The following is a 16,448-nucleotide window of genomic DNA, read 5'->3' as shown; positions in this document are numbered from 1 at the left end:
ACTACATGTATGTTGAATGACAAAGGCTCCATGTAAAACCAAAAATGTCAACGTAGATGATTTCATGAAGGCAGAATGGGAATATATTGAAATATCCAACAGAATAACTTGACATAATTCTGCTCACAGTCATATCAACTGCACACATGAAAAAATATTTAGAACTAAACAACAGATTTTTGGTCAACCAGTCTTTTTTTTTATCATGGCTTGAATGTGAATTGTGAAGGCAATTGGGCAATCCTTTGGAGTAGACTCTAAATATGAAAATGTGAAAACATGAGACAAATTTTCATCACCTTTCCGACAAGTAGAATGTCACTTTAATGTTTTAAATTGTCTTTTTCAATTGATTTTATTACATCATTTAAGAATGTTCATAACAAGATGAAGATATACACACAACATCTGTAACAAAAATTAATACATCAACAACATATGTTGTGCAATTCTCTACTAATCACAAAATAAAACAAAATTAATCAGTGAAAACTTAGAGGACCAGGGTGCTACATAAGTACTTGCCCGATTGCGCAAGTAAAAGTTGTAGTCGGGCAAGTATTTTGAAGACCAAATCTACTTACCAAATTGGGCAAGCAAAATTTTCACAGTAGAATTACCAAAATTAGGGTCGATATGATATACTGAACCTAAATTTTGTCAGGGCGGGCAAGATAAAATCACTTTGTAAAAAGAAATACATGAACGTATATCAGTTCATGTCAAAGAGAGAAAAAAAAGGTCAGTGGTTTCTAAAACCGTAATATTTTATCTTGAAAAAGTAAAACTTATTTTTCAAGGATTTTTTCAGGCAAGTGAAATAGATTTTCGGGCAAGTATATTCCAACTATTTAAAAGGGCAAGTGCATCTAAAAATTAATGTTTATGTAGTACCCTGTAGGACTCATTTAATCTTACAAACAAAATATTAAGTACAGTTAATGACAGATTTCCCTTCTTGATTCTGGCAGAAAATATATTTTTGCCCCTCTCCACTCCCCTAAGTAGCAAAATTAAATTTGGATTGCCTACCATCGAAGAAACCAAAGAAGAAATTTCTATTCAAAATAACTTCATAATTGAGGACAGATGTTTGCATATCAGATGACATGATTCATGACCGAGCATTCCAAAAACAAATATCTAGTAGTTTTTTTTAAATGAATGCAAATCATTCATAAATCAGACTCTGCTAAACCCATCAGAGACCGTTGCAAAAAAATTACAATCAAATGCAACTCTCAAAGTCAAATGCAACTTGCTTTTCAACCAATCAGAAGCACATGTTTGGGACTTGCGATTAATTTTTACTGTATAGCGGTAAACTTACCCTGTCTCTGTATTTCTTTGCCAATTCTTCTTCCCTCTCCATCTCCTGCTTCTTGAGCTTTGCATAGTAACTGTGATGAGCAAGAAAACAAAGAATAAAACAAATAATTACTGATGGTAACCAGGTTAAAAATATAATTTTTACTTTTCACGGTCCACTGTCTAAATCTGATACAATGGATAAGCTTCACTTTTGCAGTGCATGTGGATTTTTCCAGGGCTCTTTTGAGCATGTCAGCGGTGAAATCGCCCTGATCCCCTGTGCAATGTTTTCCATGATGGTTACAGTGATGGGACCAAACTATCACCCCTGCGGTGATCTGGGAACCTTTTCATAAAGAATTTACCATTATGGTAAATTTGACATGATAACTTTGATGGAAATAGTGATTAAATTATCTCCTGAGTCCCTTTACCTATACAGTGGCAACCAAGAATGCAAGTGCATCATGAAACAATCATAAAGTGCCAAAGTCTTGATTTCATAGAAGACACACATTGGGATACAGTGGGGTTTTAGGTTTTGATTAGATTTTTTTTAAAGAATATTACATTATGTAGGTTATTTGCTTTTCAGTGTAAGAGTAATAAGATCAATTTTTCATGTTTAAAAACCTCACACTTTAATCTCTAAAAGCAGTGTTATGAATAATATTTTTCAACAAGTCAATTCTCACCTCTTTTTCTTGCGCCTTCTTGCCCTGGGATCGTCTTCTTCATTATAATCCTTAACAATCCTGAAAACAAACAAAATGAATTGATAAATTACATACCAATACAAACTCAACACCATACACAGTTTCAATCATATTATTTATTGTCATCTATTCAAGAGCTTCTTTATCATCACATGCATATGCACTGAAATAAAATGAAAATGCATATAAAGTAGAAGTGTGAAGTCATCAGCTCCCACATACCACTCAAAATGTGCATATCACTGTTTAGCTTAAAAATGCCAAAACCTTCTTATTTCACATCCATTTTGATGTTTCTTGATTCATTCAAATCAACTTGTTCATGTGGTGGACTGTGATTTTTAAACTACTACTGTAATCAATTGCAATTATTTCATTTTTCATTAGGCTCCTATACATAGTAACTGATAAATACTAGATGGAACAAACCTTGCTCACACGTACCAATTTTTAAAACAAAATTTTACCCAAACATTTGGAGTTATTCCGAATATATGCCCTGATAATTCCAGAGTGGATATGGTGCTACATTGTTTTGACATTAAGCATTAAATACACAATTTAGTCTGAACGACAAGGAAATTAACTAGAATTCAAGGCCAAATAGACAAAGTGAACAGACCTTCAAACCTACATGTGGATGCCAAACCTGGAAAGCATGATTTCACAAAAGGCGTTGTCAGTGATTATCAATGAATTCACTCTCCGCCAATCAGAAGCAAGGGTCTTTAGTAGTTAACAATAGTCACTCACTATTTGTTTTCATGAAACGCTGCCCTGTACTTACGGTTTCTGCTGTGTTGGTCTGGAGGAAGGCGGAGCCTCACCCGGTGTGTCTCGTGGAGTCATCAAAAGTTTACGAAAGTCATCATTAGACAGCTTCGTCAGTCTAAATGAAAAACATTCAAGCACAACATGGAGAAATGTTAAAACAAGCAAAATATACATGAGGCCAATTTTTTTTATCATGTGCATTTGGTGCGCAATATCGCAAATATATTGCAAATTTGAAATATCATGACAATAAACTATAATAAAAGACAAAACTAGGTTTGGAATTTTTGCTACATGTATCTTTTCTATCAAGAGGGCAGGACTTAAATTAATCTCAGGCCACTCTTGGCTAATTCATGTGGCATTTTTTTTTTCCATTTGTAATGTATACATAGAAATGTTATGTAACCTACAGAAAGATGGCCATGTCCCAAATAGTATAATACCATATTTTAAATTAAGCATGAAAGGGTGTATTAACTGATGTAATTCAGACAACAAAACTTCCTCAAATGATAATGATTCAATGAATTCAAAAAATAAAACCCAGATATTTATCAAAGTCAAGATCATAGGGGAAAAGAAAGGACAATTTCAGTGTAAACTTTCTGTATTTAAGAATTGACTTTAACATAAATGTAGATTATGCTGAGATGAATATGGGGAACCATTTTAGATCCAATATCACGAAGTCCTATAACATTCTATGAAAATTTCTTTAATTATCTGAAGAAATATTATTCAAATTAATCTCTATTTGCATAGGTGGAAATACAAAACAAGTATACTGTAAGCAAATAAATGTGGATACTGAGGGGGAATTAACAGAAAGAGGGAGTCAGAATAAGAATTGAATCAATTATTCAAATATATTCACAAAACATTATTAAGTAATCAAAGTCATTTGGTCAGATAGATTGTGAGTCTCAAGACAAGCCAGGCTTCATGTAGGGGCAAGGTTGAGGGGTTTAATGCTTACCCAGAATCATCCTCTGTTGAAGCATGCCGCATGTTGCTTGGCGGCAAGGGATTTGAAAACTCATCTGTAATAAGAAAGAGTAAAGAGAAATGAAATTGTTTCATAAATATACATATATTAATTACTTTAGCATACATTTGAAACCATAGAATGATTTACATATAATCATCAGCACCTGTCCAACACTGATTTCTAAAGAATAGCAAAGGCAATTGTTTATGATTTAGTTCCTACTGTGTATTATTATTACCAATGTAACATTATATTGTCAATTTATTTCTTACAATGCATGGTGAAAATAAAACAAACAAATAAACAATGGCATAAATATCAATGAGATTTTCTATGTGCCTGAAAATAGTAACTTTTCAATTTGTGTAAAGAAAACCTTTGGGAAGTTCACATTACAGGTTTGATGGCATAGATCTGTGTGTTTGAGTAACTTAAGTTTCTCTGTTAAAATGATTTTACATTATTTTTTTTTCTTCAGGAGTCATACTTGTCACTTGTGTGTACATTAATAAGGCCAATGCTGTTTCCAGGAGACACCATTATTTGGGTGGGGGTGATATTCATTTTTTTTTACCAGCATTGGTCATTCCATTTTGAAAGGGGGGATGATAATTGTTATCAAAAGAGGGGTAGTGCTTTAACATAGATGCCGACACAATGACACATGGAGACGCTTTGGGAATGCTGAGTTCTGACTACCTCTGAGGCAATGCACTTTTCTGTATGATTGATGCACGTGTGTGCACATGCATGATATGGCTGTTTGTATGGACTAATTAAAAAGGTAATAGATGTTTCAAAACTTACAGGGTAATTTACTATTTGGCAAGCAGTCACATTGACTATTTTTGCAATCAAATATTGTCTTGTTTGTTTTTTAAATAATAATAGGCACAGGTGATATGTTTCTTTAATTACTTGGATTATAGAAGTCAAGTAGGTATGGCTTGGTAATCCAGGGCATTTACAACAACTATAGGAGGGAGATGATAGAAAAGGAAATACGGAAAATCATAGCTCAGTGAATTCTAAGACTTATTTAGTTATTATGGATAGATGTATTCTAGAAGGGTGTCTGAAGTCACACTGCAAAGTGTCTGCATTAAACAGGCTGATTTCAAGGGAAAAATGACACATTTTTCACGAATTTCAGCCTGCCAGAAAAATGAGATCGGAATTTATTTTTTACTAATATTTGGGATGTATAGAAAGAGAAAATTCTAGGGCTTTTTTTTTTACACTAAGGACAAGTTTATATGATCAATATGATCATTTAAAATAAAGATTGAGAGATAAATTGCAAACCATTATTTTTGTGTGTGTTGAGATAGCTATTTCACCATGTGTTTTCCATGGGAAAATTAAATTCCTGTTTGCCAGTTTTTTTTCACTTTGCTGAAATGCCAAAAATTGAGCTGATTTCATTCTTCTTATTTACAGCCATTTCTTTGATTTTATCATGATTCTTAAAGGTCAAGTCCACCCAAGAAAAATGTTGATTTTAATATTTAGAGAAAAATCAAACAAGCATAATGCTGAAAATTTCATCAAAATCGGATGTAAGATAGGAAAGTTATGGCATCTTTAAGTTTCCCTTATTTTTCACAAAACAGTGATGTGCACAACTCGGAGACATGCAAATGAGTCGGTTGATGATGTCCATCACTCACCATTTCTTTTTGTTTTCTATTGTTTGAATTACACAATATTTCAATTTTTACAGACTTGAAAATGAGCATCAACTTGACTGAACAATACAGCATTAAACAATAGGCCTACTCTTTCCACATGTTATGGGAGAAATTAATTGTTTCACTTGACAATGAGGAAAAAATTAGAATATTTCATATTTCACATAGTGAAATACAAAAGAAATAGTGAGTGGATGACATCATCAGTTTCCTCATTTGCATACCAACCAAGATATGCATATAACTGTTTTGTGAAATTAAGTGAAATTACTTTAAAATGTTATATCTTTCTTATTTTACATCTGATTTTGGTGAAATTTTCAGTGTTATGCTGTTGATTTTTCTCTTTGTATTCAAACCAACTTTTTGTTGGCATGGACTTGTCCTTTAAGGTTATTTCTGTTCAAATCCATAAAGGAAATGTGATATTTTTTAAAATAACAAATATTAAGAAAAGAGGATTGATTTTTGGTAGCGTAATGCAGAATTTAAATTTGAATACAAGGTTCCTCAACTGGACTGCATTAATCTCGAGGGGGGGCAGTTCTCTACATGTAGATACTCCAAATGACAAAGTTCCGTTCAGAAGCAGCCTCGCTTGCAAGACCCTCGTTATGAAACATCTCAGTTCCCTTGCCCTGCTAAATTGTCCAGCGCATGCTCCGCATGCGAGAGATGCACGCACAGCTTCACAATTCCCTCCACTATCAACTCTATGCACAGCTAGCGCCCATATATGCATGCACAGCGCTAGCGTGCATTGTACCTACAGAATTGTACTGCGACCCTATTCCATACCTTTTCTTCACACCGCCCAGTATATGTTGAGCTCCCAAGACCCCGTATTTTACCTTGTAGTCAGTTCCTTCCATTTTAGGGTTTTGTAAGGTACACCCCCATCAAAAAATAATTTGAGAGCCCCCCCCCCCCATTCTTCAGACATCTCTCTATCTCACCAGGAGCTGGACATAGAGAAAGAGAGGATCATGCGTCCAGGACTGAACCTTATGAACGATATTTCTGAATTTTATATTTTTTGTCAAGTAGGATGTAATTCGTTTATATTGTGAAATTTTATGTAAAAAAAAAAGATCTGGGGCTCTTGCCGGTAAGTAGCAATGGGGGCAACAAATATGAAAATGATTTAAAATCATAATCATTAAAAAAGAGCAAATTTCGCTTACCTCGGCCTCGAAAGAGACTTCGCTCGTCTCTTCTATGAAAATACAAGGAAGCCTGTTGGTGGCGCTAATAATTTCACAACCTTGATTCAGCTCCTCGGTAATTTTATAACTGTATCTAAATTCTTTGAATGAGCAATCCTTATGATTAATTTACTAATTATGGGCACCAATGAATGAAATACCTTCAAAAACATAATTAAAGATTATTATTGGTGATAATACTTATTTGCAATGAATTTAAAAAGATAACTAATAAAAAAAAATGAAAATAATATACGTGCCTGGAAAGAAACCAGCAGTACAAGCTTTAACGAACGTCAATAATACGTATACGGTATCCCAAAGTCTATACAATAAAAAGATTGGACACTTCACGGACTTCGCATAGTGCCTTGCGTCGATTTGCGTGTAAAATAGTGTAGGTGCCTAGTCTTTCCCTTGTCGTGTCTTTGATATGAATATAAATCGCGCGCCCTCTTTAGGAGAAAATTTATATCCGCGCTGATCAGTTTTCATCTCCATAAAATCTTCACTAAAGATCAAGAAAATATACATGTTTTTTAAAAGAAAGTTCAAGGAGAAGTCACGGAAGGATCTAAATGATTCGGTAAGTGTCATAGCAGAATGTGATATATAAAATTATTGGTAATATCTTATGTGGGCAAATGCCCAGAAAAGTTTAAGAGTGTCTTGTGTGTCGCATGCATACGACTGATATTCATTCGCACGCGAGATGCTTTGAACCCATGCGCGGCATCAGCCATCGTCAGTTAGGTAAGAAATCTTCATTTTTTTATATTTTCATATAATTTTTTAAAACCTTCCTATGCATTAGGCGTCAATGATGAAGAAGTATATGAGTATATGCTAACCTCGTACTACAAGGAGACATTGTTTATGTTTTGGTAACAATCGTCGATCAGAACTAGATTTTGATGCAAACGTTTTTTTTTTCCACACCTCAATTCTTAATTCTTGAATAAGAAGTGTCATTAATTGTCTTAGTAGTTGTTATAGTTCATATACTAATGTGAGTGGCCACGCACCGACTCAGTTACTCTTCACACACAGCTCAGTAGTCGAGTCTCCCTGGCACCAGATCCAACGCTACACCGGCCACGCCGGGCCGGGCAGGCGGGGCCGGTCCCCCGATCGGGGAGGAGTGGGAGTCACTGACTGACTGAAACTGTCCGCAGAAATTTCTGGGGACTTCATCCACCCATCACAATCATATATCTCAGTAATCTCTGACGTATTATTAAATAATATCCGTTTCATATTTAAAACAAACATATATATATACTTACGTTCAGGCATTGTTGCAGTAATAATTAGAAAATTACATTGAGAAAAACAACATCAACATTCCACACGTACACGTCCACAGACTCTCGTTCACGTATTGCGAATCGTCTCGCTCTTGTTAATTTTTTTCTCGCAAAATCGCCCTACGTACCGGTACGTACGCATAGAGATAGTATCTACCAACGAACGTAGAGGGCAGCAACACACAAGCGTGTTGCTCTAAGGAAGGTCAACTCCGCTCGAATTTTGTGACCACTCTAAAAAATAAGGGGGACTTTTCGGAAATTTGTCGAGTTGATTATTTTTCATTTGTTAATTTTAAATATTTTTTTAATGAACAATTATTAGATCGGTTATTCTGGGTAGAAATATTAAAAATATTGATTTTAATTTTAAAGAAATTATTTAGCTTAAATAATCATGATTTTGACATTTTTTCTCATTTTGGAATATTAAGTCTATGACGAGGATCCCTCTTATCTCTTATTTTCCTCTGCTGAATTTCGCTGCACCACTAATAAATGCATAGACAACCACCGTAATAATCGAGGTTCATATTTCTGGCCTGGGTGCGCCGAGTCTGGGGCGGTCGCGTAGCTAACTAGTGACGTTGATGATGCGCTGGGGCTTCAGTCGACTCGTCATAGATCTTCTAGCAACATAGACAATGACATCTAATTTGCCTGGTCTGATTTGAAGTGCAATTGCTTCAGTGCTGATGTTTATCAACGATGATTGTTCAAGGTCAGATTTCAAATTTTAAATTGCATTTGACTTTTAAGTCTATAAACCTTAAAACAAGAAGCTGAATCCCCGAAATCCAGGTCTAATTTCAACTTCGAGTCCGAGACTATGGACGGCGAAAAAAAAACTCATGCATCGGATCGGATGCATTGCATTGGCTGCGCGCTGAGCTGCAGCTGAGCTGCACAGCCATGCAGGCGCTGCGTCGCGTCGAAGGTCGATAATCATTGAGCAACCAAACTTCCAAAGCCAAATTAAAGCTTGAATAAACGGCCACCTATTCACATTTTCCCTGGTTTTCTTCAATAATTTCTAAGAAAATCAGCCAATTGAGGGAAATTGATTGCAATGTTACATCGTTTGCAGAGTGCCATCATCGTGATCGACATTCGTTTTGCGTTAGACTTAACCTTACTTTAGTTATAGATCTAGGCCTAGACTAGAAATGGGGGCTAGATAGATTAGACCATCTTAATTTCTGATTTTCGGGGTAGAAAGTAGACTTGATAGACAGCATCCATATCTTAATTTGACCATTGATTCTGTGCAATCAATGTTTAAAGACTTTTACATAATTTGTTTGCCATATTGCAATTGGTAAATTTTCCTGGGCCTGCATGGCCTGGGCTTGGCTGTCAGAACGCGTTTTTTTTTTTGAGAAATTTCGAAAGTGACTGAGCTCGTCGTGATTTTATTTTTATGCATTTTCTGACTGAATTTTAAAGATTTCATGCCTAACGCTAAGGCCTAACGGTAACTTGTCAACCATATAATCTTCTAGTTCTAGATTTAGACTTTACCCTGAATGTATTTAACGGACTAAAAAATCATAACCTCCTAGTCCTAGGCTAGCCCATGCAGGCTGGCCTTAATTGAACCAAACTTTATAGCTTGCATGGACCAACCCTCAAATGGTCTAGATTTAGGCGTCCTATACTATAAAGACAATGTGGAATTCGTCTGTTTTGAGTTGCTTTATTATTTTAGTATTTTTTTATTGTTGCAGACTATCTCATACCAACAAGCATGGCAAGTCGTGCTAGATCTATATATATTCTAGATCTACTTAGATATCCAGTGTGGAACAACATCTTCAACAAACAGATCGAGACTGGTCAAAGCATTTGTCTACAGTCTAGTTAGACAAATAAAGTTTTCTAGATCTTTAGACTGGGGTCTATCGATCAACTAGACAGGAATAACCGTCGTTTCTGGGGATTTATTCAACAATTTCTGACATTTTACTATAATCTCCATCGGTGAGTGAGCCAGCGCAGTTCAGCAGAGCAACCAAAATACAGAGACTGAAGCTTTTGGTCTATCGATCAACATGATCAAGATCGAGGTTAGATGTAGACTTCACTTATTACTGATTGGAATGTATTTCTAAATTTATAAGTTTTGGGGAAAATGGTGAAAAGAAATGATAACATACTACTGATAGATACGTGAATTATTTTTTTTAATACCCATTGGCATTGCTGCTTGCTCAAATAAATAAATAAATGAGTCACGGCCTATATGGACTGCAGATAAATGCTGATCGACGCCTAGCAGAACAAGTACCAGTGCTAGACTAGGGGGTTGCAATCTAAGCAGACGACGGAGCATAATGTAGCTTAAGCATAGAATGATGATGGGTTCAGCGAAGAGCCCATAGAAAATAAGGGGGACATATTCAATCCCGAAATGCTTTGCGAGTGGTCACAAAATCGTCTCGGCGCAAATCACCTAATTCAGCCGTCTGGTGAAATCGCTGATAACAACAATCACCGATTTGGTAATTATTTTAGTTTCCTGAAACTTGCATTTGTAAAGTTTTAAATATCAAAGTATGTTTTCATATTTATGTATATCCCTCAACATATTTTTTAATGTTATCTTTGATATCGTTGTAGTCATATTCTTTCATATTCGTTTCTTGATCACTACTAATTTGTTGTTGTATTTGATCGGCATTTGATTTCGTTGTCATGAACAATAAAATATGCGCGCAGCTCAGTTGCATGCGCGTATCGAGTTGACCTTCCTTAGAGCAACACGCTTGTGTGTTGCTGCCCTCTACGTTCGTTGGTATCTACGTACGTTACTTCACAGAATTCGCCAGACGCGAGGTCGAACCAGGCCATTTTGAAAACTATTAATTTTTCCTCGAGAGCTATAGGCTGGCTCCGGAGCTGGCTGCTCGGATGATGACATCACTCAGACTCACTATTTTTTTTATTATATGAAGTATGGGACATTCTTGTATCTCATTATATGAAATATGGAATATTTTCTCCCCTTTGTCCTGTGAAAAGAAGTTCAAGTTATTTCTTCCTGTGGAATTACCATTGGTTCGTCAAGTTGGCCCTTCTAGTCCATATAGGGGGGGGGGGGGGTGCAGGGAGTAAGGAGTTTTCCCCCTTGATATTTCTAAGACAATAGGAAGCAAAATATCGCTCAAAATGTGAAAGGGATGATGAAACAGCCTAGAAGAGTGACATTTCCTTTCCCATTCACGAAAAGCACGGCCCAAACGACTCTTGGAAGAAAAAAATTGTGTAACTCTATTTGTATATTAAGCGCTTCCTTTTGTATGATTAAGAAACTTCAGTGATATTCAAAATTTTAAATCAATGGCGCAAAGCCAAAAACAGGTCCGTATAGATGTGCAGCACACAGAATAAAGTTTTTACCTACTTTTGCATATAGCACGGCACGAAATTAATGCTGCCCCTTTGAGCAGATACTTTGCCAACTAATTGCTTGCTGAAAAGCGGAAGAAATAGCATTTGGGAACTTGCATGGGGAGTGACGGTATAAAAGTTTACCCGCTCTCAGTCTGAACAGAAGAGCCGAAATTTTGTGTCTGATTTAAAAAAAATAAAATTTATACTACCCATGTATACCACTACTCTTTATCTCTTTCATCATATGGGATCTCTTCTAACATCCGGCTATTTGCTGACGACTGCCTACTTTACCGTCAAATCTCTGATGAAACCGACTGCCTTACTCTACAACAAGATCTCAACCAGCTACATTTGCGGGCTAATACGTGGCAGATGAGATCAACACAGAGAAATGCTACCATATCTCATTTTCTCTTCGTCGGAAAGCCATCACCACAATGTACACACTTGGAAATACTCCCCTTGCATCAGTTTTAGATCTCCGGTATCTTGGCCTGACCTTCTCATCAAACATGTCCTGGAATAAACATATAAACAACACCCGGGGGGGGGGGCCACTTCCGTTCACGAGTGGATACCATGCGCGACCAAGGGGGCTCGAAAAGCACCCTAAACACGTAATTTCCATATTCTGAAAATGCACCCCTTAACAAGTATTGGCGTGTGAAACCCTACCCTTAACAAGTATTGGAAACAAAACGATACTCTTGGCAAATATTCCCTGAAATGAACCCCTCCCGGAACCCCTATACAAGTACAGGAATGTTTTGTTGTTACGGGTCCTTCGGTCGTCGGCTTTACCCTATTTGGTTTAGTCCCGGGGTTTAGTACGACCCCAACTTCTACACCTCGCGCAAATCGGACTCTAAACACGAAGTGTTGGGGCAAAAAGGACATCCTTTATAAAACATTTTAATTTTGTTTTATCATCCCCGCAAATTCGACCCTAAACACGTAATTTTCCTAGCGAAATAGATATCCTTTTTACATTATTTTTGTGTTTTTGACACCCTATCACGTTACGTACGAAACGTGCCCTATCGTGAAAAGGACATCCTTTTTACGTGTTTTTTGGTCGCGCATGGTATCCACTCGTCAATGTAAGTGGCCCCCCGGGAAACAACATCACATCACGAGCAAATCTACTCCTAGGACTTGTCAGCAGGAACCTCCGTAGAACCACCCAAAAGATCCGTCAACAAGCCTACTTCAGTCCTGTTAGACTACACCTGGAATACTATAGCTCAATGTGGAACCCTCACACAAATAAGCACATCTCACAAATGGAAGCAGTATAAAGGCGAGCAGCAAGATTTACCCTCCAGAGATACCATCGTATGGACAGCGTCTTTGCCATGATCCACCAACTTAAATGGGAGAGCCTGGAGAGGAGGAAAAATGCTGCAAGCCTCTACCTCATGTACAAAATTCAACACAGGATGGTAGCAATCAATGCAGACCACTACACAGCTCCTATGATAGCCAGCAATACTCGACAATACCATCCAAAGAAGTTGTTGGCTATTCCATGCCGCACCCAACTATACCAGAACTCCTATTTTCCCAGGACAGTGACTGCGTGGAATGCGCTTCCCAAAACCATCCTTGATGCTTCTTCATTGGCGGTCTTCAGGGGGCGCTTCCAACCAACATCTAAACCAAGGAATATATTTTTACTTGCACAAACAGCACAATGTTTTATAAGCACCAACAAGTATGCACTGCAGATGAGCACCCAAGATATTTCCTTAGCAGTACATCCTGACTTATGGATCCTGCTGAGTATCGTCGTACAAGTCGTCGTAGAAGTATACTTTATAATTTTTGGCAAAAATGCGATTCCCATGGCCGGGAAGAGGAAAAACGGAGTCCGGTGTGGGAGACAAAGGGGAAAGGCAGTTCTGATGTTTTTTTTCCCACGCGGAGCGCGGATGCAAAAATTTACATGATGAAAGAAAAGAACATCTTATTTATAGGTTTTTATTCTTTTGACATAATTATTTGACAAAAAAAAGAAAGAAAAAACAATAAAGCTATACACAGCAAAATGTTAACCGGTGTACATACCCGGGGGGCCACTTCCATTCACGAGTGGATACCATGCGCGACCATGGGGACTCGAAAAGCACCCTAAACACGTAATTTCCATATTCTGAAAATGCACCCCTTAACAAGTATTAGGGTGTCAAACCCTACCCTTAACAAGTATTGGAAACAAAACGATAATCTTGGCAAATATTCCCTGAAATGAACCCCTAAACAAGTACAGGAATGTTTTATTGTTACGGGTCCTTCGGTCGTCGGCTTTATCTTATTTGGTTTAGTACGACCCCATCTTCTACACCTCGCGCAAATCGGACTCTAAACATAAAGTGTTGTGGCAAAAAGGACATCCTTTATAAAACATTTTAATTTTGTTTTATCATCTCCGCAAATTCGACCCTAAACACGTAATTGTCCTAGCGAAATAGATACCCTTTTTTTCATTATTTTTGTGTTTTTGACACCCTTATCACGTTAAGTACGTAACGTGCCCTACCGTTAAAAAGACATCCTTTTTACGTGTTTTTTTTGGTCGCGCATGGTATCCACTCGTCAATGTAAGTGCCCCCCCGGGTGTAGATAGAGGACCACACCAGTTATTTTACACTGGTGTTAAATTGGTGGTGTAAGTTTTAAATCTGTAGGTGCTATTAAAACACCTATGGTTGTTACATTTACACTCTTTGGTGTTATGTACAATCTCTATGGTGTAATTTTTAGCACCTCAGGATGTGGTCCTCTATTAACACCAATTGGTGTCAGTTTTAACACCACAGTTTTTACAATGTATACCCTTTTTCCCTTTTCTCCCTTCGCTTTTTCTTTTTTTTCCCTTTTTTTAATTTTGGGGCGTTTTTTTTTTGGGGGGGGGGGGTGGGGGACCGCCTCCATCGCCCCTGGCCCCTCTTGCTACGCGCCTACCTTGCAATAATAATTTCTCAAACGATAATTATTTGTATATGCAATCAACACAGCACTACCGTATTTTATTAACAGCGCCATCTTGCGACATAATCTTTAAATCTGGCAGACCATTATGATCGGTCTGGCAATAAAAATCATACGGCCCGTTATATGGTCCCGGGATATGCATGGTACGGCCTTCCTTGACCTGTTCTTATCTTTTCTCCTTTTGACATTTTGATTTGTCGTGGAACCTGGGAGGGTGATGTCTTTCCCAAGCTCACCTGTACGCCAGTGGCGGTTATATAGATGATGCCAATAAAAAAAAGAAGAACAGAGTACATTCATTGTAAGTTTTTGAAGTACCGTTTTTTTTCTCGAAAATGAACGTCCTCATGTTTGAGGTCCCTGCAACGTATAGGCCAGTATCAGGGATTTTGCTGGGGGGGGGGGGGGGTGAGGGGGTGAAGTCAATCAGAAGTTAATCAAAGATAGAGACCGAATTACAATTAACATGATTAAGCCTGAATGTGTTGAACAGCACTGGATTTAAAAATTTAAAGCTCGTAAAACTTGCATATATGGATCCAGATAAATACACAAAATTACAAATCTTCATCAACAAGGATATGCAAAAAATATTTACCAAAAACTAAAGCAAATAGGGACGGAATAAAATTCATTAAGAATATACTTGTATATCTAAAAAAAAAAACTAAACTGAGCCCCCAACCCTCTATGTATTTTAATAATAATTGAAGGCCAAGTTCACCCCAGAAAGATGGTGATTCGAATAAAAATCAGACAAGCACAATGCTGAAAATTTCATCAAAATCGGATGTAATATAAGAAAGTTATGACATTTCAAAGTTTCGCTTATTTTTAACGAAATAGTTACAAGTTATGAACGAGCCAGTTACATCCAAATGAGAGAGTTGATGATGTCACTCACTATTTCTTTTGTTTTTTATTGTTTGAATTATACAATATTTCAATTTTTATCGGAATTTGACAATTAGGACCTCCTTGCCTGCAGCACAAAATGTTAAAATAATGGAATTCCACGTGTTCAGGGAGGAATGAAACTTCATTTCACATGACAATGACGAGAAAATAAAAAAAAATCATATTTTTTATAATAAAATACAAAAGAAATAGTGAGTGAGCGATGTCATCAGTTCCTCATTTGCATAAACCGACCGAGATGTGCATATAACTGTTTTGTGAAATGAAGCGAAACTTTAAAATGCCATAACTTTCTTATTTTACATCCGATTTTGATGAAATTTTCAGTGTTATGCTTGTTGAATTTTTCTCTTTTTATTCAAATCAAGTTTTTGTTGGGGTGGACTTGTCCTTTAATATTAAATGACTGAATGATTTGCAGGAGAGCAGAAATCAACATACATATTATCATTGCATCCCATTTTACATCAAGCTTCAACATAACTTTACATAATTATACACACATACACCCACCTTAACGCCCACACACACATGCACATACCATGCATAAAAATACGTAAACAATATATACAAATCTGCATATGAACGTTAATTTTTCGCGAAATAGGATACAGAAAGAAAATAACCTGCAAATCATAAACATGCATTTGAGATTTTTTTTAAATTTATTATTTTATCTATCTATCTATCTATCTATCTATCTACCTATCTATCTATCTATCCATCTATCTATCTATCTATCTATATTCAATTATTCATTTAATAAATTTGTTTTCCCCCTTGCTGGGCGTGGGGGGGGAGGGGTTCAGTCCCTTTTTTTCAATAACCCAGGAACAAAAATGTGAAATGACCATCAAATTATAATTTCATGCCTGTTCAGTCACCCCCTTTCAAAATTGTTCTAAACGCGGCATGCATCTTATTGAATATAATGAAATGACTCGATTGTGGATCTGTTAATACACCATCCCTTTTTTGGCACCCTTACACTGTAAAAATGCTGTTTAAAATTTTAAGCCCGTTGTTTAAGCCCGTCATTTTAACAACTATTGTTTAAAATTTCAAACAAGTTTGAAAGAGATTAAACAATTCTTTGAAAGTTTAAACAACATTTGATAAAGTGACGGACTTGTTTGAAAAGATTG

At 36.6% G+C, this 16,448-nt stretch overlaps 1 protein-coding gene across 1 annotated transcript in view; it reads right to left on the bottom strand.

Moving 5' to 3' along the window:
- LOC121423469 (protein Red-like) overlaps window positions 1–8,064 on the bottom strand; it is a 46,762-nt gene extending 38,698 nt beyond the window's left edge. Inside the window, exons 1-5 of the mRNA XM_041618851.1 lie at window positions 7,975–8,064; window positions 3,781–3,844; window positions 2,815–2,916; window positions 2,007–2,066; window positions 1,331–1,400 (exon numbers count right to left, since the gene is read on the bottom strand). Of these exons, the coding sequence (XP_041474785.1) occupies window positions 1,331–1,400; window positions 2,007–2,066; window positions 2,815–2,916; window positions 3,781–3,844; window positions 7,975–7,984 (306 nt within the window). The 5' untranslated portion in view covers window positions 7,985–8,064. The remainder of the gene's footprint in view (window positions 1–1,330; window positions 1,401–2,006; window positions 2,067–2,814; window positions 2,917–3,780; window positions 3,845–7,974) is intronic.
- Between the last annotated feature and the right edge of the window lie 8,384 nt (window positions 8,065–16,448).

Source organism: Lytechinus variegatus, chromosome 1 (genome assembly GCF_018143015.1).
Source record: "Lytechinus variegatus isolate NC3 chromosome 1, Lvar_3.0, whole genome shotgun sequence".
In the NCBI taxonomy this organism is placed as follows: Eukaryota; Metazoa; Echinodermata; class Echinoidea; order Temnopleuroida; family Toxopneustidae; genus Lytechinus; species Lytechinus variegatus.
Note: the sequence above shows the minus strand (reverse complement) of the source record. Positions and strands in the feature narration are given on the sequence as shown.